This window comes from Podarcis muralis, chromosome 4 (assembly GCF_964188315.1).
Source record: "Podarcis muralis chromosome 4, rPodMur119.hap1.1, whole genome shotgun sequence".
In the NCBI taxonomy this organism is placed as follows: Eukaryota; Metazoa; Chordata; class Lepidosauria; order Squamata; family Lacertidae; genus Podarcis; species Podarcis muralis.
Window position 1 is genome coordinate 6402415 of NC_135658.1, and position 25843 is coordinate 6428257.

General features: G+C 51.8%; 1 protein-coding gene across 3 annotated transcripts; it reads right to left on the reverse strand.

Annotated features, from left to right (window-relative positions):
• Positions 1–1900: 1900 nt before the first annotated feature.
• Positions 1901–25750, reverse strand: RNF121 (ring finger protein 121). Of its 3 annotated transcripts, none has more exons than XM_077926861.1 (9): positions 25640–25750; positions 16769–16806; positions 15625–15766; positions 14986–15140; positions 14504–14611; positions 12977–13097; positions 9706–9839; positions 7626–7727; positions 1901–5516 (listed from the first exon to the last, which is right to left on the reverse strand). In XM_077926861.1, the coding sequence occupies exons 1-9, from the start codon at positions 25694–25696 to the stop codon at positions 5405–5407; spliced, it is 969 nt and encodes a 322-aa protein (XP_077782987.1). In that variant the 5' UTR covers positions 25697–25750; the 3' UTR covers positions 1901–5404. The 3 variants fall into 3 exon arrangements, with proteins under 3 accessions (XP_077782987.1, XP_028581597.1, XP_028581598.1); XM_028725764.2 differs by having other exon boundaries at positions 1901–5490; positions 25640–25749; XM_028725765.2 differs by lacking the exon at positions 25640–25750 and adding an exon at positions 18722–18751 and having other exon boundaries at positions 1901–5490.
• Between the last annotated feature and the right edge of the window lie 93 nt (positions 25751–25843).

A 25843-nucleotide genomic window follows, 5' to 3' on the forward strand; every position in this document is an offset into this window, starting at 1 on the left:
GAGGTGAGGTGCCATATGTTAGCGCAGTAAGGTAAAGGTAAAGGGACCCCTGCCCATTAGGTCCAGTCGTGACCGACTCTGGGGTTGCGGTGCTCATCTCGCTTTATTGGCCGAGGGAGCCGGCGTACAAGTTCCGGGTCATGTGGCCAGCAGGACTAAGCCGCTTCTGGCGAACCAGAGCAGCGCACGGAAATGCCGTTTACCTTCCCTATGGAGCTCTTTATCTTTTTTTTTTTTAAAAATGATATTTATTCAAAGCAAAAGAATTTGCTGAAACAATTAATTGAACTAGAATACAAAAAGGGAGGTGTGAGGAGGTCGATGAAACAAGTAAATGAAAGATAAAGATATGGAATATTGGATGTGTGTTTTAGTGTTATTGTTTTTTTTTTTTGTTATATTGTTGTATTGTTTTTTATGTTTTTCTTTTTATGTATTGCTGGAGCTCTTTATCTACTTGCCATTTGACGTGCTTTCGAACTGCTAGGTTGGCAGGAGCAGGGACCGAGCAACGGGATCCGAACCGCTGACCTTCTGATGGGCAAGTCCTAGGCCCGCGTCCCATGTTAGAGCAGTAGCAGGATGCTTAAAGGCGACAAAAACCCACTGCAATTGCAACACTTCTGGAGTGTTATAAAATTTCAAGGTGCACACACATAGCAGTTGCGCACGCCACAGAAAACCAATCCTTCGCCCTGCAAAATTTAGGAAATAGTGCCTGAGAAAATTGCACCTTATTTTAACACACAGAGCAATCCCAAAAAGCCACCCGCAGAAGGGAAATATACTAGCTTTCCCAATAGCTCTTTTCACTTACAAATCCTTCAAATTCTGTCTTAAGGGCATATTTGGTGTATGAATAGGATGGGCCTGTGACCTGGATTCAAGAACTAAAGTATTTACCACCTCAAAAGAATGGCCAGGCTGCCCAGGTAATGCAATCCTTAAAACATTATCAGGTATCTTGGCAGAGAGGAGAGAAGCCATACAGACCACCTCTTTCTGTGATGTATGTATGATGCTTTTAGGGTAAAGGTAAAGGGACCCCTGACCCTTAGGGCCAGTCATGGACTCTGGGATTGCGGTGCTCATCTCGCTTTATTGGCCGAGGGAGCAGGCGTTTGTCCACAGAAAGTTTTTCCGGGTCATGTGGCCAGCAGGACTAAGCCACTTCTGGCAAACTAGAGCAGCGCACAGAAACGCCGTTTGCCTTCCCGACGGAGTGGTACTTATTTATTTACTTGCACTTTGACGTGCTTTCGAACTGCTAGGTTGGCAGGAGCAGGGACCGAGCAATGGGAGCTCACCCCGTCGCAGGGATTCGAACCGCTGACCTTCCGATCGGCAAGCCTTAGACTCTGGTTTAGACCACCTGCGTGCTTTTAGGGTAGTCTTTGCTTAAAGGGTTGGCCAATGTCAAAAGTCTTCAAAGGTTCCTGCAAACTTTGTTCTTGGTCTCTCTTATCTCCTTGCAAGGTGGGGGTGGGTGGGTCTCTATTGCAACAAAAAACGAAAAATCTCCTTGCTTTCACAGGATCTTGCCTCCATCCATTCTTCTTTGATAGATCATGGACTTAGGGGATGCAGAATCGCTTGGGGAGTTGGGCAGTAGAAGGCAACCCCCAATTCTTCTACAGTAAGAGGATAGGGTCAAAACCACCCCTGCTTCTCTCTTCCTCCTTCTTGCACTCAAAAGTTAGATTCCTGTATGCTCTGTGAAGGCAGGGACCTGCCGTTTTATTCCCGCTTCTGAGATATGTTAAGCACCACGTTCCAATGGTGATGGAAATTTACTACAGCCCAGAGTTGCTGCTCTGTTAACCGAGTCAAAATGGACATGTTTTTCCCCTGCAAAGTCAGCGCAGTGTAAATTAATGTCAAAAGTCTGAGTCACAGCAAGTCGTCAGAATTATTTTGCTTTATTTTCCTTTCAAGGAACCCTGACGTGCTTTCATGTACAGAGTACCATTTGAGAAAAGAAACAGGAACCCTTCCGCCTGTCTCTCCCCCGACCCAAACTGCTCCAGCGCACGGTACAGGCAAACCATTCCTAGACAGCCCAGACTGGGATGGGAGCTGAAACAACCATAAACTGCTCAAGTGCATTTGGGTGGGGAGCATAAATAAAGCTTTGCTTTTGAAAAGGGCAAGTAGGACCTGCAATAAAATGTTGCAGCACAGGGCTCCTGTTCACTGCTCCAGCCAGCCATGGCCTCTCCCCTGATGTTCAGCTGTACGATGCTCCATTCAATTCCCTCTCAACAGTCATAAGACACCCGCACTGTGCATCGAAAGCAGTGTCACGCCACTTTCAAGCAGCCAGGGTTTCTCCCAAAGAACCCCGGGAACTCTTGTTTGCTAAGGGCGCTGAGACTTGTTCGGAGGCCCTGGCCCTTTTGCAGAGCTACACTTCCCAAGCTTCCTGGTAACTGGAGTTGCTTAAAGTGCTGCAATCCTGCTTTCAATGCATAGTGTGCCTATCACCACTTTTAGCTATTTCTTCAAAATGCCTGCCCCCCCTCCTTCTGCAAAGTTCCTCCCTAGAGACTGCAAGGACCTTCCACATGAATGTGGATGGTGCTGCTTTGGCTACAAGGGACACTCATTATATAATGCCACTAAGAGAGGAAATGACGCCCTCCTTGGTTAAATAGGAAAAGAAATCCATTCAAAATGCCTTTCAAACCTCATCTGACGTGCAAGGCCCTCCCAGCCAAACAAGGAACTTCTTGGAAATACGAGGAGCACGCAGTTCGGCAGAATTTATTACACATTCGTTTGGGGGAGAAAAAGAATTAAGCCACGCTATGCCTTTCAAAAGATCTTTTCGCAAAAGAGTTATCAGATTGCAAATGTCTGGTTTGTGGATTACACAGTGCAGACACAAACCGTCAAACCAGACCTCCTCAGTGTGCATAACTAAATATGCCCATTGGGGGGTGGCAAATGGGTGCAGAATGTGGCCCAGCCCCCTTGAAGCCTCTGCACCCTTACATCACTTGACTCTCCCCAAATTGCACCGTACCTTTTTGGATAGCGAGGTCAGCCCACAAGGGATCCTGCAACACATTTTGACCCTCTGCCCCACTGGCTGCCCGACAGAACCCCCAAATACTGGCATGCATTGGGGCGAGGAAATTCTTGCAACATGCAGAACGTTATATCTGCCGCCCTCGGAACTCCCCCAGTCCGACATCCCACTTGAAGCTTAGCGCAGAACCAGGAAGCTGCCCCCAGGAAAAGTGGGGCGGGTGGGAAGAAGGAACTCCAGTTGCCTAGGAAGGTTTATTTCACCCCTTGGAGACACCTCCCTCTCGCCCCAGGAAAGATTCCTCCCAATGCACTGGGCTTTTTCACCCTCTTTCACACATGCACCTGCCTTTGGACGCCCAGCATCAAAACAGTGCAGAACAGGATGTTCACTTGAAGATCCTACTTTTGATCAAACGTCCAGGGAAGGAGCCAGAGATGGAGGCAACCCTCAGCAGCTGCCTAGGAGAGCAATTCAGCAGTTGCCACAGGGCAGGGGGCAAAATGCAGGGCTCGAGAGACCCCTCTCTCTCGCCCATCCACAGTATACCCAACTGGCCTAGCCGCAAGAGGCGCTGCCCACAGCTTTCTCTATCCTGGGGCCTTGCAAATCCCGGGGCTGATGGGATTTGTGGTCCAAAACATCAGGAGAGTCCCTGGGGCAAAGGGAGGCTGAGCGATTCCAATGCTGGTGCCATTTCCCGCGGACTTCCTACGTCTGAAAGTCACCCCAACTGCACTGGAAACGGACGGACGGTGCCATCACTCTCCCCTGGGAATTTTGGCTTCATGGGGTGACGCCAGGCTGCACAAGGAAGGCTTGGAGGCCAAGGGGTGATTGCCCATCTCGCCCCAGGAGGGTCCTGCCCGGCCCGTTTTCCATCACGGTGCTCCCAATATCCTGTCACCCAAAGGTGGCCAGTGGTGTGGGCAGCAGCCGAGCGGCAGGACAGACACGCTCTCTCACTGGCTCAGGGTTGTTTGCCACTTCCCTGCTGAGCAGCACCCTATTGCACGCACAGGCCCACACTTTCTGTGGGGCTGCTTGGGCGAGGAGTGGGAGTTCGGAAAGGGTTTCCTTCCGCCAAGAGCTCCCTCTTCTCTGTAGTTCGTCATCAACGTGCTTTCGGGAGAAACACCCGCATGTGTTCCCGCAGTTATGTCCAAAGGTGGAAAGAACAGAGGTCGCAGACAGAAATCGTCCCGCGGGATCCAAGGCGGCCGGCTTGTCCTTTTCGGGGAGCAGGGAAAAGTCGGCATGGCAGGCCCCGATTCGCAGCTCCTGTTTGTCGAGAGCTGGCGGGCCTTGCCTCTTCTTAACAGAGACCAGCGAGACACGCTCTCGTAGAAAAGGAACTCGCTGTACAAAAAAAGGCCCGGCTACCAACAGGGATGTTGTAAGAGAAAAATAGTGCAAAAATACAGAGAGAGGAAGAGAAAGAGAGAGGAGGAGATTTTTCTGAACCAGCCCAGGTTTATAAACCTAAGGCAAGCCAGGGGGTGGTTACTACTTTCAGCAAGGCAAGATATGTGAAGAAAGTTGGGAAAAGGCTGCTCTGAGCTGGAACACTCAAAGAGGGTCCTCTCCCTCCAACAAAATGCACATTATTGCTGCTACCCCCCCCCCCTCCTCTCCAGGCCGTTCCTGGGCAGCTGGTCTCACCTTGCCAGCCCCTCTCCTGTATCAGGATGGTGATGGGGTAGCAGGCAGAGACATCGCCCTCCCAGGCCTCATTTGGGCAGCCCAGCTGCATCCCACAGCCAAGTCTTGCTTCTCAGAACTGCTGTGCTGGCTAGGAGGGTAGCCCGGTGCGAATCCTGATCCCCCACAAGGGATGGGGCAGGGCTGGCCAGCAAGGGCAGAAAGTCTGGGGGTTGACAGTGCTGCTGCTGCACAGATCCTCTCTGCTTATTTCTTTTGCTCTACGGCAACCATAACAACTAAGGACGAGCGAGTTGGGACGGCAGGGGAGGCCCCCCCCCAAAGGTTCTGTTTCCTTTCGCATCAGCAATAAAAAGGTTTTAAATATGCTCATTAAAATAATTCTTTTCTTTTCTTTTTTTTCTTTAAAAAAAGATTCCTCTCCCTCCCAACCCAAGCGGCGGCGACACCCCCTTTTGTTCAAAGTCCTTCCCACCCCCCCCCAAATTCCAGCTGTCACAGCAGCTGCTGAGCAAGAGGCCGCGATCCTGATTGGTCAGTGATTCAAAGCGCATCTCCTCCTTTGGGTGTCCTCAGCGCCGCCCTCCGCCACACGCAGCTCGGTGGCCGCAGCTCCCAGGCGCGACCCGGACGGAGGTGGGAGGAGGGAGCCGGCCGGGGGGGGGGGGGAGCGGGGTTACTCCAAGCCCAGGATATAGTTGATCCCTTGGACTAGTCCGATGATGACCGGCTGCCAGGCCACCAGGTAGCGGAGCCAGTCGAGGAGCTGCCCGTACATGACGTGCGGCCGTTCCCAGCTGGGGTGGAAAGAGTTAAAAGGAAACTCGAGGTGCAAAAACCAGGGGGCCCCAAAGCGGGTGGGGTACCTGCTCCTCCCGCTTAGAATTGCCCAAATTAACGAGTAATGAGTTTCAGACCTCTGTGGGTCCAAGGCTTTGGCAGCTGCAGGGAGAAGGTTCTTCCAGAGGAACATACCGTATTTTTCGCTCCATAAGACACACTTTTTCCCTCCTAAAAAGTAAGGGGAAATGTGTGTGCGTCTTATGGAGCGAATGCAGGCGGGAGGCAGGCAGGAAAAGACCCCAAGAGTAATAACACGCTCCGTGCGGCTCTTGTGGGCTTTTCCCCAAGGAGGGAGAAGGGCAGACCGTCACTGACAGGCTGTCCTTCTCCCACCTCGTAGAAAAGCCCGCAAGAGCCGCGCACCCTTTAAAGAACGCACGGCTCTTGCTGGCTTTTGCAGGAGGTGGGGGAAGGGACAGAGGGCAGCCCCACGTCCCCGGAAAAGCCCCCAAGAGCCGCACTCCCTTTGATGGCTGCTAGCTCTGCCTCTGAACACCAGTTGCTGGAAACCACAGGAGAGGAGAGGGTTCTTGCGGTTGGTTCCTGTGTGCTGGCTTCCCACAGGCTGGCCACTGGGAGAAGATGATGCTGGACCAGATCAGCCATTGGCCTGATCCAGCAGGCTCTTCTAATGTTAAGCCCAGGGCTAGATCCCTTCCTCTCCTCCATGAATCTGCCCAGTCCTCCTTTAAAGCCATCTGGCCTCTTGTGGGAGGGAGTTCCATAGATTAACTGTGGGTCCTTTCTTTTTATCTCCATTGGATGCCCACGAGATCCAGGGTGATGACAGAGGAAAGGAACTTTTCTCTGCCAGACCATGTATCATTTCATGCACTATAGTGGTACCTTGGTTCTCAAACGCCTTGCTACTCAAACAACTTGGAACCCAAACACTGCAAACCTTGGAAGTAAGTGTTCCAGTTTGCGAACTGTTTTCGGAAGCCAAACATGCTCCGTTTTGAGTATTATGCTTCTGATTTGAGTGTTACGCTGAGGTCATCATCATCATCATCATCATCAAATTTCTTATTTATACCCTGCCCATCTGGCTGGGTTTCCCCAGCCACTCTGGGCGGCTTCCAACTGAATATTAAAAACAATACAGCGTCAGACATTAAAAACTTCCCTAAACAGGGCTGCCTTCAGTTGTCTTCTAAAAGTCTGGTAGTTGTTTATCTCCTTGACATCTGGGTGGGAGGGCGTTCCACAGGGCAGACGCCACTACCAAGAAGGCCCTCTGCCTGGTTCCCTGTAACTTGGCTTCTTGCAGCGAGGGAACCGCCAGAAGGCCCTCGGAGATGGACCTCATTGTACGGGCAGAATGATGGGGGTGGAGACGCTCCTTCAGGTATACAGGACCGAGACCGAGGTCTGCCTGTTTTCGCTATTTATTTTGCGTTTTTGTTTTTGCGTCTTCTTTGTCTTGTTTTTGTGACTGTGTGGAACCCAGTTCAGCTACTGATTGAATGATTGTGTGACTATACGTTGATTATTGCTTTCATTTGATGGATCAATGGTCTCGCGTTAGATAGTAAAATCCATGTTAAGTTGCTGCTTTAGGGGTTGTTTTTAAAAGCTTGGAACGGATTAATCCATTTTGCATTACAGTGGTACCTCGGGTTAAGAACTTAATTAGTTCTGGAGGTCCGTTCTTAACCTGAAACTGTTCTTAACTTGAAGCACCACTTTAGCTAATGGGCCTCCCACTGCCGCCACGAAATTTCTGTTCTCATCCTGAAGCAAAGTTCTTAAGCCGAGGTACTATTTCTGGGTTAGCGGGGTCTGTAACCTGAAGCGTCTGTAACCTGAGGTACCACTGTACTTTCTATGGGAAAGCGCGCCTTGCTTTTGGAACGGACTTCTGGAAGGGATTACGTTTGAGAGCCAAGGTACCACTGTACTGCCATGGCTGCAACCTCTGAGGGACTGGGCAGAAGAAGCTGCTCCTCTCCAGCCTGCGCCCAGCCATAGGCTGCTGCCTTTCAGTCAAAGGAGCTGCTTGCTGTGCCTGTTCTGGCTGCAGACGCTTCCGAGCTCCCCGACCCACCCTTCCTCCCCTCTCCTGCAGACCCCCTTCCCGGAAGGATACGGGTTGCTGAACATCCTCTTCAGGTCCACCTTCTCTTTGCAGTAGGGGCAGGTCTGCTTCTTCCCAACAATGCACCAGCCGCGGATGCAGAACTCGTGGAAGCTGGGAGGGGCAGCGAGTTAAGGGCAGCGGGGGGAGGAGAGAGAAAAAACAGGCACATCCACACACGCACGGACTCTGGGAGGCAGCAGAGAGATCTGGCCGAGGGAGCCAAGCGCAGAAAAGGCAACGGCATGTTGGCCTGCTGCTGGCCGCCTACGGGGGTGGGGTTCACGTTTCACCCTGTGAAATGGGGGAGAGGAGGGACAGAGAGCCCCATGCCCCCCCCAAATTTGTCCATCAGAAGCACCTGCTGCCTCCGACTTGCCCTGGCTGCAGCTGGACTTCTTGTTCACTGAGATTCCTGCACTGCAGGGGGTTAGACTAGATGACTTTCTGGGCCCCTTCCGAGTCCAGTTCTACAGTTCCAAAGAACCTGGCGCAGCTCCTGTGGTTAGGCAGAGGGCTCCAATTGGAGAACAGCCTTTACCGAAGGTGTCATGGGCTTTGAAGACACTCGAACTCAGGACGCAAGGGAGAAACGTGCTAAGAGGAAGGGACGCTTGGCAAATCCACGCCGTGATCAACTCCCGCCCGGAAACCTATGTCCCCGCTGTGGAAGGACGTGTGGGTCCAGAATTGGCCTCCACAGTCACTTACGGACTCATTGATAAAACCGTGTTCATGGAAGACAATCTTACTCGGCTACGAGGGATCGCCAGAGAAGAAGAAGAATGGTTCCATGTATATAATATGTGACCATACTTGTGATGCTGTCTTTGTGATTCATTGCCTGTATGCGGATACATTCAAATGGAAAGTGGAATAGCGAAGCAATAAATCAAATTGAATCCAAGCCCAAGGCAGCCATTGGCTAGTTGGGCGCCCTCCTGCCTTTGAAACAGAAGCCTGCGAAAGTCATGTGGGGAAACGTACGCATGTACATAGATTCCGGCCATGACCGGACACCGAACTGTCATAGTAACAGGGCAGAAAAACAAACACACGAGGATCCCCCAGCACTTGTGACGGACGCTTGCCAGTTCCACACCTCTGCCTTCATGTGTCACTCCTGGTTCCTCTTTCTCCAACCACTAGGGAGCCGCAAGGGCTCTGCTGCGTCACTAACCAGGACTCCCATCACAAAGCTCAAAGGCTGCACTCAGGATCCCTAGAATCACAGAAATGTGGAGTCGAATGGGAACCCCAAAGGTCCTCTAGCCCACCCCTGGAAGGCAGGACTCTTTCACGCAATGTGGAGCTCGAACCCACAAGCCTGGGATTAAGAGTCTCGTGCTCTAACAACTGTGCTGCCTGGGGCTGCTGGGAGTTGTAGTCTGAAAGAGCCAGAGGGAGCCTTGCTGGGAGAGGCTGCTAAGCAGCAAAGGATTTTCTTCCTCACTCTTTGCTCACTTTCTGCTCAAGCTTCCCTACGAAAGAGTGCAGAGGTACGAAATGTTTCTGGCTGAAACCAGCGGCCACAAGTCGTGACGTTTCAGCACATGCCGCAAAAGGAGTCTCGCTCACCCGCCACCCCGGCGCACATGGAGGAAGCCACAAACCACCTCCCAGCCGCAGGGAGGCAGCGTCACAGAAACTGGGCCGGGGAAGCAGTCGTGAATTTAGTCAGGGCCTCAACGCTTCCCCTGGTTGCGGTGTGGGCGAATACACGTGGCGATGACGGCACCCCTGCAAAGTCACGGCTTCCGGGAGAAGGGAAGCCGGGCTTGGCCCTCTGAAGAATGAGGACGTCAGCACTTAGAATTGTAGAACTGTATAGAGTTGGAAAGGGACCCCCAAGGCCCATCCAGTCCAACCCCGCCCCCCCGCAATGCAGGAATCTCAACTAGACCATCCCTGAGAGGTGGCCAGCCAACCTCTGCATAGAAACCTCCAATGACAGACAGCCCACTGTAATCAGAGGCTGTGCAATCACAGAATTGTCGGGTTGGAAGGAGCCCCCAAGAACCACCTGGTCCACACACACACACCCCCCACCCGCAATGCCGGAATTACAGAGAGCACCCCCGCCAAAGGATACACGTGATTGCAGGACAGCCTGTACGTGTTCTCGATGATCCCTTCTTCGTTGACGTCCACAAAGATCTGCTGGCCACAGACGGCACAGACGCTGTCCGAGAGGTGCTTGGTGGGCATCCCTGACGCACTGTAGAACTGCTCCGGAGGTGCCGAGAGGCCGAGAGGAAGACACAGAGGACCCGGGTGAGTGGAGGCATCTCAACTCAGGCTCCCTCCTGGGGGGAATACCAGCAAACTAGCCCCAGAGACCACCTTGGCTGCGAGTCCTTCAAGACCTGCTTCTCAGGATCTGCAGACTCGCTTTAGGGGGTTCAGTTTGGGTCATGATTTAACTTTCACTGTTACTGTCATAAACTTTCCGTTTCTTTATTTTTAGATCTTTCCTGGGGATTGCTTAATTGTGTTCCATGTGCCTTCAAATGTCTTTATTTGCTGCTTACGACTACTTTTGTTACGCTTTCGTTACTACGTGAACTTCTCGTCTTGCAAGCTGCCTTGAGCAGGGCTACAACTGTGGGAAAGCGGCTCAGGAATGAACTACAGCAATGATGAAGGCTGCGGCGAGAGCGCAGAGTAACCGCAGCCAGGTGGCAACCCCACATGGGAGAACCCCCCATCCGAGAAGCGAGACCTCGTCCAGGGAGCTGAGGCTGGCTGCAAAAGGGTCAGGGGCTGATACTCTGTCACCCTTTGATTGCTGTGTTTATTATTTTAGCATAGTGGTACCTTGGTTTTCAAATGGCTTGGCTCCTAGCAAATCAGCTCCCGAATGGCGCAAACCTGGAAGTAAGTGTTCCAGTTTTTGAAAGATTTTCGGAAGCCGAAAGTCCGGTGCGACTTCCGCTTGAGTGCAGGAAGCTCCTGCAGCCAATCGGAAGACGCGCCTTGGTTTTTGAACGGTTCTGGCAGTCAAATGGACTTCCGGAACAGATTAAGTTTGACAACCAAGGTACCACTGTGTTGTTAATGTTGTTCACTACTATTTATACAGCTGGCATGTTTCCTCCCCCCAAAATTTGCTATATGAAACATTCATGTATTATATGATTCCCTCTCCAGCCACCATGACATATTCTGTATTGTCTATCTTTCTTAATGGAGACTTTTGGGTCACAAGTGACTAAGAAGTGTAATAAATGAAATGAGAGAGGTTGACATGAGACTTCCTCCAGCCTGGCTTCCTCGCTCTAGACCAGGGGTCCTCACACTTTTTAAACAGGGGGCCAGTTCACTGTCCCTCAGACACTGTTGGGGGCCAGACTATAGTTTGAAAAAAATATGAACGAATTCCTATGCACGCTGGCACATATAATAAATTATTATTACTACGTGTTGTTAAGGAGGTTAAAACTTGGTACTCGGTTTCTAGTTTGATGTAGGCGCTGTGAGTCACTTTTATACTTCATTTCTTCTGGGTTATTTTTGATGTTGCTGTTCCTCATGCATGTGACTTTCTCTGCATTGAAGCTTATTTTCAAACTTGGGGAAGTGTGGGTGGAGAGCTCTATTTGAAAGGTTAACCCACCACTATTTACATGGAGATTCCCTTGTACAACAAACTGTTGTGATTCAGGCTTCTCTTCTTGCTAATTCTATTTGCATATGTTGCCTGTGTTTTTGGTGCTTCCCTAACTTTTAAGGTTGCCAAGGTTGCCGCACAGGGCCCGCAAGCGCGATAAGGAGGCAACCGGCTGGCGAGGCATGGCTCCAGGGGGCACGGAGCCGGCCTGAGGGGAAGGGAGGAGGGTAAGGGCTGGCGTGGGAGGGGTTCCTTTGCCACCGTCCCATCCTCCGCCGACTTAAAGGGGCAGCGCGCCGTTACCAAGCAGCTGGTGCTGGCGGTAGCAACCGCATTACCAAGTCTTTGTTACACACGCATGCTTTTACCTCAGGACTCTTCCCGCCCAGCCCCTTCTGAGCCTTGGGCCTTGCTGGTGGGGGGGTCAGGAGCGATCTGCCAGGCGGGCCACATCTGGCCCGCAGACCGTAGTTTGAGGACCCCCGCTCCAGATAGGGGCTACAAATCTGATCACCCTTGAATGTGTCGAGCGTGGCTGTCATGCACACATCTCTGAATGCCTCCCTCTGGAAACCGAGGGCATAGTTTGCCCCGTCTGGCTGCACTTTTGCATCCTGAGGCTGTTATGAAGAGTGCTGCTCAAAGAAGCTCTCTGGCACCGACTGGTGGCCGAAGTTTACCACAGAGGCAGAGAGAGAAACCCCTCTGTCACTGCGATCACAGTATGACCTGCCAGCTCATCCTACTGGTACTGAGATCAGCGGTGGCATTAAAAGCCTCCTTGCCCAGGGAAAGCCCCCCCCCCCGGTGTAAAAAACTAGTCTAATACCTGGCGCTTGGTTTAGCTGAAAACCCAAGTGAAAGACGGCTTTGACACTCAGAATTCAGCGGCCACCCAAGCTCAGGGCAGAGCAGCTGCTCACAGAAGCAGGATGCTGCCCAGGAAGAGCAGCCCCAAGGCAGCTGGGGCAGGAACACGGCCAGGCACCATCATCACGCCTCTTAGCTCCCTCTTCCGTTCTTGTTCTGTACCTTGCAAAAATCCCATCTTTCCCACTGAACTGAAACTTGATTGAGCAAAATCTCTGGTTCAGCGGGTGAGACTGGATTTTTGCTGAATGACCAGAAAGGCTCTCGAACCCGGAGGGGTGGGGAATTAATCGGAACACAATACGACCAAAATACAGGCCAAGTGAAAGTGTGGGTGAGTCCTTGGTGACCGACAAGATCAGATTATAAGCAACTCCCCACCCCCACCCCCTTTGTTTGTAACTTTCGGACTGAAGCACATCAATAAATTTCTAAAATTACTTGGGACCCTATCAAGGGAGCTCCACAACTATCTCTGCAGCCCGTTTTTAAGGATCTGAATGTGGACATTTGGCCAAAGGACTGACTTGTGCTGTTGGACGCTGCCAGATTATTCATTGCTTGAAAGTGGAAAAGCATTACAAAACCTAAATATTTGTTTGGGGTATGCTAATGTTTGGGACTTGGCCGTATCAGAGCAGATGAATAAAGGATCTGAGGATGCAGAAACTCTGACAATTTACAGCGCTCTTTTATCTGCACCAGTGTATAAAACCTAGAATTCATCAACACTGATTATTTGTTGATTTTTCAAAGTTTTGCCTACCCCGTGTCAGATGGGACAGCGTTACTTGGCTTTCCTAAATTTATGTTTGTTATTTTGTTTCCCAAGGTTACGTTCACCCTTTCCTTAAAAAAGCGGCTTGCCCTGCATGAATCTTACCCCTATAGTGGAGGCCATGTAGTCAGCACACATTTCGGCAAAGTCTCGCTCCAGTACTCCGTAATAGAGGCCATAGAAGAGGAGAGAAATCCCAAAGTCCATTCCATCTTCTGGCTTGATTCTATTGAAGGGAACAGCCTTTCGTAAGTCCCACACTGACAGACAGCTCAAGGCAACTGCTAGGGCCTTTACTGAACACCCCACGCAGAAGCCACGCTGCAGGTTCTCTCATGCCAGCTTAATTTCACCTCTTACGCTCAGGGGCAGGCATGGTGGTTAGACTTCAAAATGAACAAACTCGAATATGTGGATCAGTCCCTTGGGAACTGCAGTTCCTCCAGATTTTCTGGGACTACAACCACCCCCCTCCCTGGCGAGCGGGGCCAATGGATGGGGCTGATGGGAGCCTGGGGGACTTCCTAGCTGTATGCTCAGGCAAACCAGGCCCTGCACGTGCCTGAGGGGATTGGCTTCTCCCGGGGTCTCTGATTCTTCACTTTGCCCCGTGCTGCACTCTCTGAATGAGGTCCGATGTCTTCTGCACACCCAGCGTTTCTCAGCACTAATGCAGAATCAGGGATCTGGCACAGAACTGGTGCCCTGAACACATCAGCTAGCATTTCTTCCTTTTTACAGAGAAAGAGGCTTGCGTCTCCCAGGAGAGTGGGATTCCTAGAAGTCAGGAAGTAAACATGGAGCAAGCCTTCCAGTATTTAAACGGGGAGGAGCTGCACGTCGCCCCCTCCTGGCTGCTGCTGCTGCTTCCTATGTTCCTCTCCATTCCTCTTTGCCACTCGTCCCCCAATGCTGGATGATTTGGGTCTCTTTCTGGCACAGATCATGCTCAGATCCGCTGACCACGTTCATGAGACAGACTGTGAGGGGCACCAAGGGTTTTGCCTGGGGTTTGTCTCTCTCAGCATCCAGATTCCCCAATTCAACCGTGAAGCAGAAGAAGGGGGCAGAAGGGAGAGTGTGAGATCATTGCCTTGAGACTGGGCATCTTCTGCTGCAACTGCACCACAGCTGCTTAATTTAGGGCAGGCTTGGCTGTTTATTTGAACGGTAAAAGGTGCTCTGAGGCAGCACGAGATACAAAACGTGCACCCTGTGAAGAATGTCGCTAAAGTGCAGCCTTCCAAATCACATTCCTCTCCCCGGGATCCTTGGTCCCTATTCCTGGGGCACATGCCTCTCAGATCACAGGATGATGCTGGGGAAAAGTCTCCTTTTCTGACTTCTAAGCATTTCACAGGGGTAGAGCAGAGCCAGCAGGATGCAGTGGTTATGAGTGCTGGGCATCTCATAGCCCCGCACCCCTCGCGTCTTGCTCTGCGCAGCCAGATTTGTGCCCATTCGACTGCCCGTCCCACTTCCCCAAACTCCCCATTCCATCTTGCAGCCTACTCTTCTGCTATGCCATGTACTAAGGCAAGGGCACGTCTATGAAGAGGACAGTTTCTGCAGCTAGTGGGAGACGTGAAAGCTGTATCTCTTGCAATGCCAACAACAGAGGGGTTCTCTCACCTGAATAATAGGTTAAGCCCAAAGAGCGTGAACATCACAGCCATGTAGCCCACAATTCCCGTGGCGTAGCTGATCTTGTATATTAGCAGAAACCACTTGTACACCAACCTACGTGCAAAAGAGAGAAGCGGGAACACAGATTCAGGGCAGAGAAAAGCAAGTCCTTCATGGAGCGCAAACTATGGAACTCCTTCCGGCAGAAGGCAGGGATGGCCCCCAATTTGGATGGTTTTGAAAGAGGACAGGACAAATTCACAGAGGAGGAGAGGGCTATTGATGGCTCCTGGCCAGATGGCTCTGCTCTGCCTCCACGGCTGGGAGCAGCAATGCTTCTGAATTGTTGGAAACCGCAGGAGGGGAGAGAGTTGCTCTAGTGCTCAAATCTTGTTTGCAGGTGTTGAGCACTGAGAGAATGGGAAGCTGGGCCTGGTGTGCCATTGGCTGCAGTGTTCTTATGTAAGAGCCAAGAGGTTTCTGCTCACCTGGGAGTCGTCTGGACGAGAGGTTTGCGTGTTGCTCTGAACGTGACGAAAGCTGTGACGACCGAGAAGAAGACCCAGATCACCAGGAACCGCCACCAGTGCAGCTTCACTGTGAAGTAGAGGGGGACGACCCACATCTGGAAGAGGGTCACCATCTGCAGCAAGGGAAGAGAAGGAAAGAGTTCTGGGCCACGCAATTTAAGGAGGATGTCGAAAAGCTGGAGCGAGTGCAGAGGACGGGGACCAAGAGGATCCAGGGTCTGGAATCCAAGCCTTGGGAGGAACGATTGAGGGAATGGGGATGTTTAACCTAGAAAAGAGCAGACTGAGAGGAGATCTGGTCGCCATCTTCAAATATCTCCAGGATGGAAGATGCAGCAAACTATACCACTGCCAAAGACAGAATGCAAGCTGCGTTCATTCACATTTTCTAGGGTACTATTTGCATTGGGGTTTTCTGCCGCTTGCCCAGTGGGATACCATGTGGGTGGGGCTTCTGCCCAGAGAGAGACGAGTCACAGCCGCAAAGCCCAGCCCCATCTACTGAATGCAGCCTCATCCCCTTTCAGGTGGGGCTTCCATAGGTGAGGATGGTGGAGGGGTCTCGACAACATGTACCCTGGGGAGGGGGCAGCTTACGTTATAGGAGCGGGGGTGCCTCTGCTTCCACTGCACCAGGAGGAGCTGAGCCACCACCAGGGTGGCGATCAGGATGAGGACCATCTCGGCGTGCATGGCCTCGTGGCCGCGGTGCTTGGCATGCATCCGAGCGTGTTCGACCCTGGAACGAGAGCAGAGCAAGTCAGTCTCTCACACACTCATCTCACGTAAGCACAGAGGGTGCTTGGCAGCATCACACCTGCATGGCAAACTGGACTCTGCAAGAAGACAGGGAAGTGGGTGGGTGGGTGTGTCGTGGGCCGCAGGAAACATGGAGTTTGGTACAGGACGATTGCACACATTTCACTTCTTGCGGTTTCAAGCGTACGTGAAAGAGGGAGGTTTACTGAAACTGCAGAAGTTAAATCCAAGCAAGGCAGAGAGCCGAACAGGTTTTTGTTTTGTTTTTTTGCACTAGGTCAGGGTTCTTAAAATAAAGGAAGGTTCCTGAATTGGCCCCTGTAGGAAGCGAAATGCCAGACCAATATGATCTTTGGCACCTTGAACACAAACAAGAATGGAAAGGAGCTACGAAGTGAATAAAAATTACACAGAGTAAGTAGCAGATGCATAACAATGAATTGGAAAAAAAGCAATGGAAACAGGCCGGCTGGCACTATTTGTCCAGGTTGCAAAGCTGGGCGGCGTTTGGTACAGGAGGTGAGGTGGCACAGCCCAACGGTGGGCTCAAGTGCCAGGGACATCTGTAGCTAAGCTGAACTATGGCAGCCTCCCTTAGTCAAAACAAGGGAGGGGAGTAGGACCCTTTTAAAGGAACCACCATCCAAATGTATCAACTGTTTGAGGTCCAGACCTGCTGCTCTGCCAGCTACCCTCTTAACACGGGATCTGTCAAGTTTTAAATGACCACAAAATAAAGCGGCAGTTCAGCTCTCCTGCAAAGACTGTTGTTATAAAACGGAGAAGAGGGAGGAGACAGGAAATTCTTTTGAGGAGCACATGCAAACTGCGTAATTTTACGTTTCCACAAGTGCTTTGTGCACCAGCCATGAAGAAAACTGCACCAGGCAGGCAACTTGGTCTTTAAGGACCCAACAGAAGAGAAAACAGGTGTCATCTGACAAGTCCATGAACCTTGCAGGCAGGCAGGCTCTTCACTCACCTCCATCTCTCCTCGGGAGCCAAATGCGATAAATCAACCTGTGGGAGACAAGAACAAGCAGCTACAGCATAAGCCCGGAAGAGAGAGCGAGAGCGAGAGTGAGAGAGCAGGCGGCAATCTCTAGCTTGAGCAAGAACCAAGCACAAAAACTGCTCCTGGGTTCCTCCATGTGCCATGGGGCAGGGTTCAAGGGACGGCCCAAGGTGTGTCTGTGCGTGCCTGCATTTAACAGACCTTTGGCTACAAACCAGGGGGAGGGAGCGGCATACATACATCAAAAGGCATGTCCAGAGGAGGGGAGCTAAACCCACTCCTTCCCCAACACTCTCCTGCTTCCAGCTCTTTGGTGGAAAGAAGGCAAGCCCTCCCACCAAACACACTTTAGAGTCGGCAAGGAGGCATAACTGATTTGGCCCTGGATCTCTCTGGAATAAAAGGGACGCGGGTGGCGCTGTGGGTAAAACCTCAGCGCCTAGGACTTGCCGACCGCAAGGTCGGCGGTTCGAATCCCCACGGCGGGGTGCGCTCCCGTCGTTCGGTCCCAGCGCCTGCCAACCTAGCAGTTCGAAAGCACCTCCGGGTGCAAGTAGATAAATAGGGACCGCTTACCAGCGGGAAGGTAAACGGCGTTCCGTGTGCTGCGCTGGCTCGCCAGATGCAGCTTTGTCATGCTGGCCACGTGACCCGGAAGTGTCTCCGGACAGCGCTGGCCCCCGGCCTCTTGAGTGAGATGGGCGCACAACCCTAGAGTCTGGCAAGACTGGCCCGTACGGGCAGGGGTACCTTTACCTTTTACTCTCTGGAATGCAAAGCAAAGCTTGATAGAGGCTTGAGGTGCTCCACAAGCACCAAGTGGTTTTCTTTCAAAATACTTTTCTTAAATTAAAAGTGTGAACTTAGACCCTGTAATAAAAACATGACATTCTCTCATTTCCCATGCCAGTTACTACTGCACCCTGCACCGAGCCATCCCATGAGCAGCCTTGCCCAACCTGGCACCCTCCAGAGGGGTTGGGCTACAGCTCCCATCAGCTCACACTGGAACAGGCACAAGGGGGTCTAATGGGGGCTGGACTCCAACAGGTCTGCAAGGTATGATATTGGTTATCCCTGCCATACATAAAATGAACCACATCTAACTGAAATGGAGATTTCATTTCAAAATCAAGCCATTAAAGGTAAAGGTTAAAGGGGCCCCTGACCATTAGGTCCAGTTGTGGACGCCTCTGGGGTTGCGGCGCTCATCTCGCTTTATTGGCCGAGGGAGCTGGCGTACAGCTTGCGGGTCATGTGGCCAGCATGACTAAGCCACTTCTGGCGAAACCAAAGCAGCGCACAGAAACACCGTTTACCTTCCCGTCGGAGTGGTACCTATTTATCTACTTGCATTTTGATGTGCTTTCGAACTGCTAGGTTGGCGGGAGCTGGGACCGAGCAATGGGAGCTCACCCCGTTGCAGGGATTCAAACCGCCGACCTTCTGATCGGCAAGCTCTAGGCTCAGTGGTTTAGACCACAGCGCCACCTGCGTCCCCAGAACCCTTAAGCAATAACAGCAACAATAAGAATAATAATTTACCCCGCCCATCTGACTGAGTTGCCCCAGCCATGTGTTAAGAAGCACTTCATGCAGGGATGCCAAGATCCCAGACCAGATTTAGTGCTGCACCAATAATATTCAATTATATACCTCATTGTCACACGCTGGTAAATGACATAGGAATACACATGTGTAACTTGATTTATCCGCTGCGTTTTCCGAGGGATCCAGGCACCGAGATCATTTAACCCCTATCTGGAAGTCTCCCTCAAGTTACCCAGGGGTAGCTGTGTCGCTGCAGCACAAAGTACTTGTGGCATCTTGAAGAATCTATTTGCTGTCACCATGGCTTCTCTGCTTTAGTGCAAGACAGGCATAGCTATAGAGAGACTTGCCATCAACCACGCCACTCACCTTTAGGACAGCCATCTCAACTCTTCAAAGCAGACAAGCATGGCTGACCTTCGACTCCCTTCCGCAAACTCGGCCTCTGTGAAATGCCAATTGGCCTTCCCCCCCCCCCACTGCGCTGAGAAACATACAGAACCTTTGCAGCCCAACAGATTCCACCTGCATTGTTATGTCACCTTCTAGGAAAGGCTAGGGAAGATTCTTAGAGAAGTGCCACACACACACACACACGCTTCCTTGGGGGTCGTGCGGAATTTTGTCGGCACCATCTATGCCCCGCTGCACTTTTTACACAGTAACATAACCAAAATGGCAGGTCCCTGCCCCAGAAAGAGATTGCAATCTAATTTTGACTCTGGGGTGGTTTGAGAGTCTGACGGGGCTCCTGTGTGTAGCTCATCGCCTCCCAAGTTTCTTTGCAAGGCTGAAGGGAGGCAGCTGTCTCTTTTGCACAAAGGAGCTTTCTGTCTGGAGCTCAGTAATTTAAAATGAGGCTGAATGATGGCCAGAAGATTATCTGGAAAGATTACACTATTTTAAAAAACACAACTTCAAGGATTTCCCAAAGGTTGGGGTGGGGTGGGGAGAGTAAACATCTTTAACAGTGAAATCTTATATATGCTGTCTCAGATTGAGTTCAGGGGACCTTACTCCTGTGTAAGCATGCAATGAGGTTTAGACTAAGTGATAATCTGAAAAGATCAAGAACCTGAAGCAAAATGTGTCTACCCAGCTACTATGCACAGTCATATATTAGCTCCTAAAAGACCAGCAGATTTTACAGATGAGAAACCTCCTTGTTTCTGATTTCTCTCTGCACTCTTGAAAAATTGAGCCATCTCCCTTTAAAACCACAAGAATAAAAAACGCTCAGAATTTTACAACAAAGGCCTTTTGGTCATGAGAAACGTGTACGGTCTTTAGGAGACCTCCTTTAGTCCACCTTGGCTCAGCGAAATATTTTAAGGCAAGAGGTAGAATTTCACTCCACCGGTGGACCAGGGCCAACTTCCGGATTCTTGCAACAAGTGCTGGACTCCGAGGACTCCTCCAGCTAGCAGGCGTGTGCATATTTAGGATCACCAGACACACACTGAGTCATGCTCCTTAAAGGTCAAGGGACCACTAAGGCCCCCTCTCGCACCGTAAATTTAAGATGCAGCTGGTGGATCGCAGGGATGTGAATAACAAAAAAACAGTCCGGGCATCAGCCCCACCCTGGCTGTACGTGGCAACAGGTAGCCTGTGCCGGGGCTTACCTTACAGAGGGCAAAAGGACAAGCAAGGAGGAAAGAGCAGGCAAGAGCAATCATGACTTAAGCAGCTGCTTGCAACACGAGGCGGCAGGCAGAGCAGATCTTGCTGTTTACTGCCACACAGGGGGAAAGTGGGCCAACTCCCTCACCAACTCAGCTAACGAAGAAGGCTGATCCTGCAGCAGGAGTCTCTTTGCCCAGCCAACAAGCAGGGCAGGAAAACAACCTTTTTCCATGCAAGAGGGAAGGAAGCCCAGCAATACACCTGCTCACCAGATCTCTTAATGTCAAATGAGAAGCTCTGAGGTGTCTGCAGTTATCTTTGAAGGTGCTGGAAGTGACTGCCAGCAACCTCCTCAAGTAAAGACGGTTTCTTGCTCAGAGGGACACAATGACATGGGCTTCCCCCGCACTGCTGTAGGTGCCCCATACTGCCAACATTGGAGGCAGCCGCACACAGGTCCTGCCCACATGCCCAGGGCTCGCCATGCAAGCACTGCCATGGATCCTCGTGCACCAATGTTCCTTGTGTAGGAAAAGTACAGCAGAATTATTATCTATCAGCAACTCCATCTGCAGGCAGAAAGAGGAGAAAAGCACTGCATGACTCTGCTTCCTTCCCTGTCTAACCCCAGCTCCTCTTATTGCAGTTTGCTGACTTCTGTCTTCCTATTAGCCCCCAAATTACTGGAATATCCAAGTATTAACAGGAGAAGGGTTGCATATTCACTTATTCTGAAATATAAAGGTAAAGGTACCCCTGCCCGTACGGGCCAGTCTTGACAGACTCTGGGGTTGTGCGCTCATCTCACTCTATAGGCCGGGGGCCAGCGCTGTCCGCAGACACTTCCGGGTCACGTGGCCAGCGTGACAAAGCTGCATCTGGCGAGCCAGCGCAGCACACGGAACGCCGTTTACCTTCCCGCTGGTAAGAGGTCCCTATTTATCTACTTGCACCCGAAGGTGCTTTCGAACTGCTAGGTTGGCAGGTGATTCTGAAATATAGGTAAAGGTACCCCTGCCCGTATGGGCCAGTCTTGCCAGACTCTAGGGTTGTGCGCTCATCTCACTCTATAGGCCGGGAGCCAGTGCTGTCCGCAGACACTTCCGGGTCACGTGGCCAGCGTGACATCGCTGCTCTGGCAGGCCAGCGCAGCACACGGAACACCGTTTACCTTCCCGCTAGTAAGCGGTCCCTATTTATCTACTTGCACCCGAAGGTGCTTTCGAACTGCTAGGTTGGCAGGCGCTGGGACCGAACGACAGGAGCGCACCCCGCCGCAGGGATTCGAACCGCCGACCTTTCGATCGGCAAGTCCTAGGTGCTGAGGCTTTAACCCACAGCGCCACCTGCGTCCCTTCTGAAATATAGGATTTCTTAATTTTGCAGTTTGCAGAAATTATGCAACTAACTTCTTGTTTCTAAAAACGGAGAATCCATGGAAGCTTTTCCTCAAATACCACATCCTAGACTGCTCAAGAAACCAGGAGCTTCCTTTGTCTAATTTCACACTGGTGTGACTGGGAGCCATCCATCTTTCCACCTTATCTTAGACACACAAGTCAGGAACTAAAAGTTTTTAAATGAACACATGCAATCTCTGCCTCGCTCTCAATGTTATGTCTCTTGGAAAACTGATATGTCTGACTTTTAAAAATGGTTTTCATTTAAAATAAAGTGCACTTCATAAATATTCAAATAAATAAAGTGGACGTTTAAAAAAAATATCAGTAGGCATTTTAACAGCAGCTTGATTTTACAGTTTTAACTTGTTTTTATTTTGTATTGCATCTTTGTAAGCTGCGTAGACCAGTGTTTCCCAACCGGTGTTCCGCGGCACACTAGTGTGCCGCGAGGCGTTGCCTGGTGTGCCGTGGGAGGGAGGCGGGCGAGTCGGGCGGCGAGAGGCGGGGCGGCGGCGGCGAGGATCCGCGTCGAGCCGGGGGCGGCTCCGCGGTGGTGGTACCAAGGTTTCTCTCTCCATTCTCCCCTCACACACACACACAGGAAATAACACAGGATCAGCTGACAGGACCCGGCCAATGGGGCGGCGGCGGGGCAGCGCGCGCAAAAGGGAGGAGCGCGAGACAGCGGACGAGGAGGAGGCCGGCATGTCCGGGCAGCAGCAGCAACAACAGCAGCAGCAACTCCCGGCGACGGCTCCTCAAGCCCCGGGCAACCCTACTCCCTCACTGGCCTCGGCCGCCCTCCTGCTCCACCCGCCGCCGCCTCCCCCGCCGCCGCCGGCCACCTCGGCCCCGCCGCCGCCCCCTCCTCCGCCCGCTATCGCCGCCACCACCACAACAGCCGCCGCCGCCTCAGCTGGGCCCATGCCTGCCGGGAGCGGCGGCGGCAGCAGCAGCAGCAGCGCCCCGGCGCCCTTCCCTCCCGGCGTGATGCTGCGCGCTGACGTCACGGGGCTGTAATGGTGGTGTGCCTCAAGATTTTTTTCATCAAACAAGTGTGCCTTTGCCCAAAAAAGGTTGGGAAACACTGGCGTAGACTACTGCAGCTACATGGTATACAAATTATATTAAAAAAACCTTCCGATAGGAGAGGCAGCCAGTGATGGCTGGTGCCCGCTGGGCCTGGTGAGGTGGAAGGCAGGGAGGCAAGCAGTAGGCAAAGCCTATGCCAACGGCTTCTAGTTTTGTCTCCATCCTGCTGAGTTCATCAAGGGCGACACTGAGGCAGAGGAGGAGTAAGGGGACAAGCAGGGCCACCTGTTGGACTGTTGTAAGAAGGCACGTGAAGGTTGGCGGAGGGCAGACTGAGGTTGGTGGGGCAATGCCTCATTTGCCCTACTGGGCTGGCTCCACTAGAGGTGTGGTGTCTTTCTGAATACCAGCCACTAGGGTATCTAAGCAGAGGAAAGTGCTGCTGCCTTCATGTCCTGCCTCTGGGCTTCCCATTGTGGGGAGAGAGATTTTGTGTCTTTTCTATTGTGATTTTATGTTGACCTGATTTTATGTTGACCTGCCCTAAGACCTACGGGTACAGTAAAAGGTAAAGGTACCCCTGCCCGTACGGGCCAGTCTTGACAGACTCTAGGGTTGTGCGCCCATCTCACTCAAGAGGCCGGGGGCCAGCGCTGTCCGGAGACACTTCTGGGTCACGTGGCCAGCGTGACCAAGCTGCTCTGGCGAGCCAGAGCCGCACACGGAAACGCCCTTTACCTTCCCGCTAGTAAGCGGTCCCTATTTATCTACTTGCACCCGGGAGTGCTTTCGAACTGCTAGGTTGGCAGGCGCTGGGACCGAGCAACGGGAGCGCACCCCGCCGCGGGGATTCGAACCGCCGACCTTTCGATCGGCAAGCCCTAGGCGCTGAGGCTTTTACCCACAGCGCCACCCGCGTCCCTTACGGGTACAGGGCAGTATACAAATTCAATTAATAATAATAATGCAATTGATGGTGACCTAGATGGACGCCCTTTGGTCTGATCTAGCAACCAGGCCCTTGTTACTCCTCCCCTGCCTCTGTAACATTTTTAACACTGCATGTTCCTCAGGGCAGGGACCTGTTTCTTTGCTTATGCTGTATGTTGAAGCCCCACTCATTGGCAATCACACTATATGTGCAACAGCAACTGTAGCAGCAGCAATGAGAAGGTGTGAATGCCCTGGGCATTGGGCAAGGAATGTGACACTGGATTTAAAACAACAGAATGATAGAGTTGGAAGGGACTCAGAGGATCCTAGTAGCTCAACCCCCAGCAATGAAGGAATCACGGCTAATTTCATAGCACACCTGGAGCTCTGTGTCCTGCTCTGGGCACCCTGGTTTAAGAAGGATATTGACAAGCTGTGTGCAGGGGAGAGTGACCAAGAGGAACAAGGGTCTGGAAACCAAGCCTGATGAGGAACAGTTGAAGGAGCTGGGCGTGTTTAGCCTGTAAAAGAGGAGACTGAGAGGAGGTAGAAAAGCTGTCTACAAATATCTCAAGGGCTGTCACATGGATATAATAGTTTATCTGTACCCCGCCCATCTGACTGGGTTGCCCCAGCCACTCTGGGGGGCTTCCGGCACATATAAAAACACAGTATGTGCTGGAGGAGGGAACAAGCTTGTTTTCTACTGTTTCAGAGGCTAGGACCGAAAGCAATGGCTTCAAGTTGCAAGAAAGGAGATTCTGACTAAATTTCTGATGGTAAGAGCCGTTCAGCAGTGGAATGGACTCAGAAGGTGGCGGAAGCAGAGGTTGGATGCTGTCATGGATGCTTTTGCTGAGATTCCTGCCTTGCAGTGGGTTGGACTAGATGACCTGCAGGGGTCCCGTTCTGACTCTATGATTCTTTGGTTTGAGAGGAGGGACGGGGAGAGAGAGAGAGAGGGCAAAGGCTCAGGGGCCAGACTTGGGTGGCAGCCACGGCGCTCCCTGGGTGACCTTGGGCCGGCCACAGCCCAGCCTACCTGGCAGGGAAGGTCTTTTTTTTATTAAAGATTTTTGTTTTTGTTTTACAGAAGTATGAGTAATGTCTCTCGTATTTTTTCCATGTAACATTTTTACAAATCAGTTTCATTTGTTGAGACCTTAGGGGGGGGAAGGGGTGGAGGGGGGAAGATGGGTGGGGACGGGATGCGATGTTTCTATTTTGCTTAATGTATGTAGGGCTTGGTGTCAGCGTTGCTTGTGCTGTTCATTTGTGTTCCTTTGGTGGTGAGAGAGGTTGGGGTTGGCCTAGGGTGTGATTGTTTGTTTGTGATTGGCTGTGGTGATCTTTGTTTTCGTATGTGAGTAGGGTGGGTGGGTGTGTTTTGGATTAGGTTAGCCATATTGATTTGTATGCTGTTGGTGGATTATTGTTATTGTCTTGTTGGGCTGTGTATGTGATAAAGGGGAGCCATACCGGGGTGAAGGCGTCTTCTTCTGTTAGTCCCCGTGTCAGTTTCAGTTTATTGGTTCATTTTTCTAGTAGGGCTGTTTCCCATACTATTCGGTACCATTGGTCCATGCTTACTCCTGACAGGTCTCTCCAGTGTCTGGTTATGGTGTTTCTGGCTGCTGAAAGTGGTGGGTTATGAGTGCTTTGTGGGCATTGTCTTGGAAGATGTTTAGTAGGGCCAGTTCTGGGGCGATGTCTAATACTTGCTTAGTTTTCATATTCCTCGTGTGGCTGTTGTCCAGAATAGCTGGATTCTGGGGCACTCCCACCACATGTGGAGGTATGTGCCTGTGGAGGTACACCCTCTCCAGCATTTTGGTGAGGTTCCTGGGCGTATTAGCATTGGCAGGGTTGGTGTGAGGGCAAATTGAGATCGGCCTGGGGGAGGAATGGAGCTGGGGGAGTGGGGGCGAGGGGGATACGCGGATGCCTCTGAGGGAGAGGATTTCGTCTGTCAGGGGAAGGAAATGCAATGGAGAAACCAAAAGGGATAAAAAAATAAAAATAAAATAAGGTTTTACCCTAAGAAGCGAGTGGAGGTTAAACCGAGCATTAAGTGGCAAAGGCTGAGGTCCCCTGAGATTATATTTAATTAAGAAAAATGACAATGATGCTGTTAATGATACGGCAATAGTAATAATAGTATTAATAGTAATAATACTACCGGCGGTTAGGATGCTGCCCCTCCCCCTCCGGAGCCCCCCAACCTCCGCCCCCACCCCTCCCCCCACATAGGCCCCTCCTCCCGCCGCCGTGGGGCAGCAAGCCCCGCCCTCACCTCCTCCACGTCGCGGTCCAGGGGGCCCCCAACCTCCACTTCCACCACCGCCGCCATCTTGCCCCCTCGCCCTCCCTCCAGCGCCGAGGCCAGGTGGCCCGCTCGCTTCCGCCGGAGCCCGCCAATCGCCGCTCACTGCCGGTTCCCGCTCGGCCAATCGCCCGGCGCGCGAGCCGCCGCCGGAGGGGCCGATTGGAGGAGGCG

Excerpts from the sequence above, each read along its gene's own strand:
- RNF121 (XM_028725764.2), bottom strand. The coding sequence starts at position 25,696 with ATGGCGGCGGTGGTGGAAGTGGAGGTTGGGGGCCCCCTGGACCGCGAC. Across the intron at positions 7,728-9,705 it reads AGGCTGTCCTGCAATCACGT|CTTCCACGAGTTCTGCATCC; the intron begins GTATCCTTTGGC and ends TGCCCCTCCCAG. Across the intron at positions 5,491-7,625 it reads AAGAGGATGTTCAGCAACCC|CTGGGAACGGCCGCACGTCA; the intron begins GTATCCTTCCGG and ends TTTCCACCCCAG.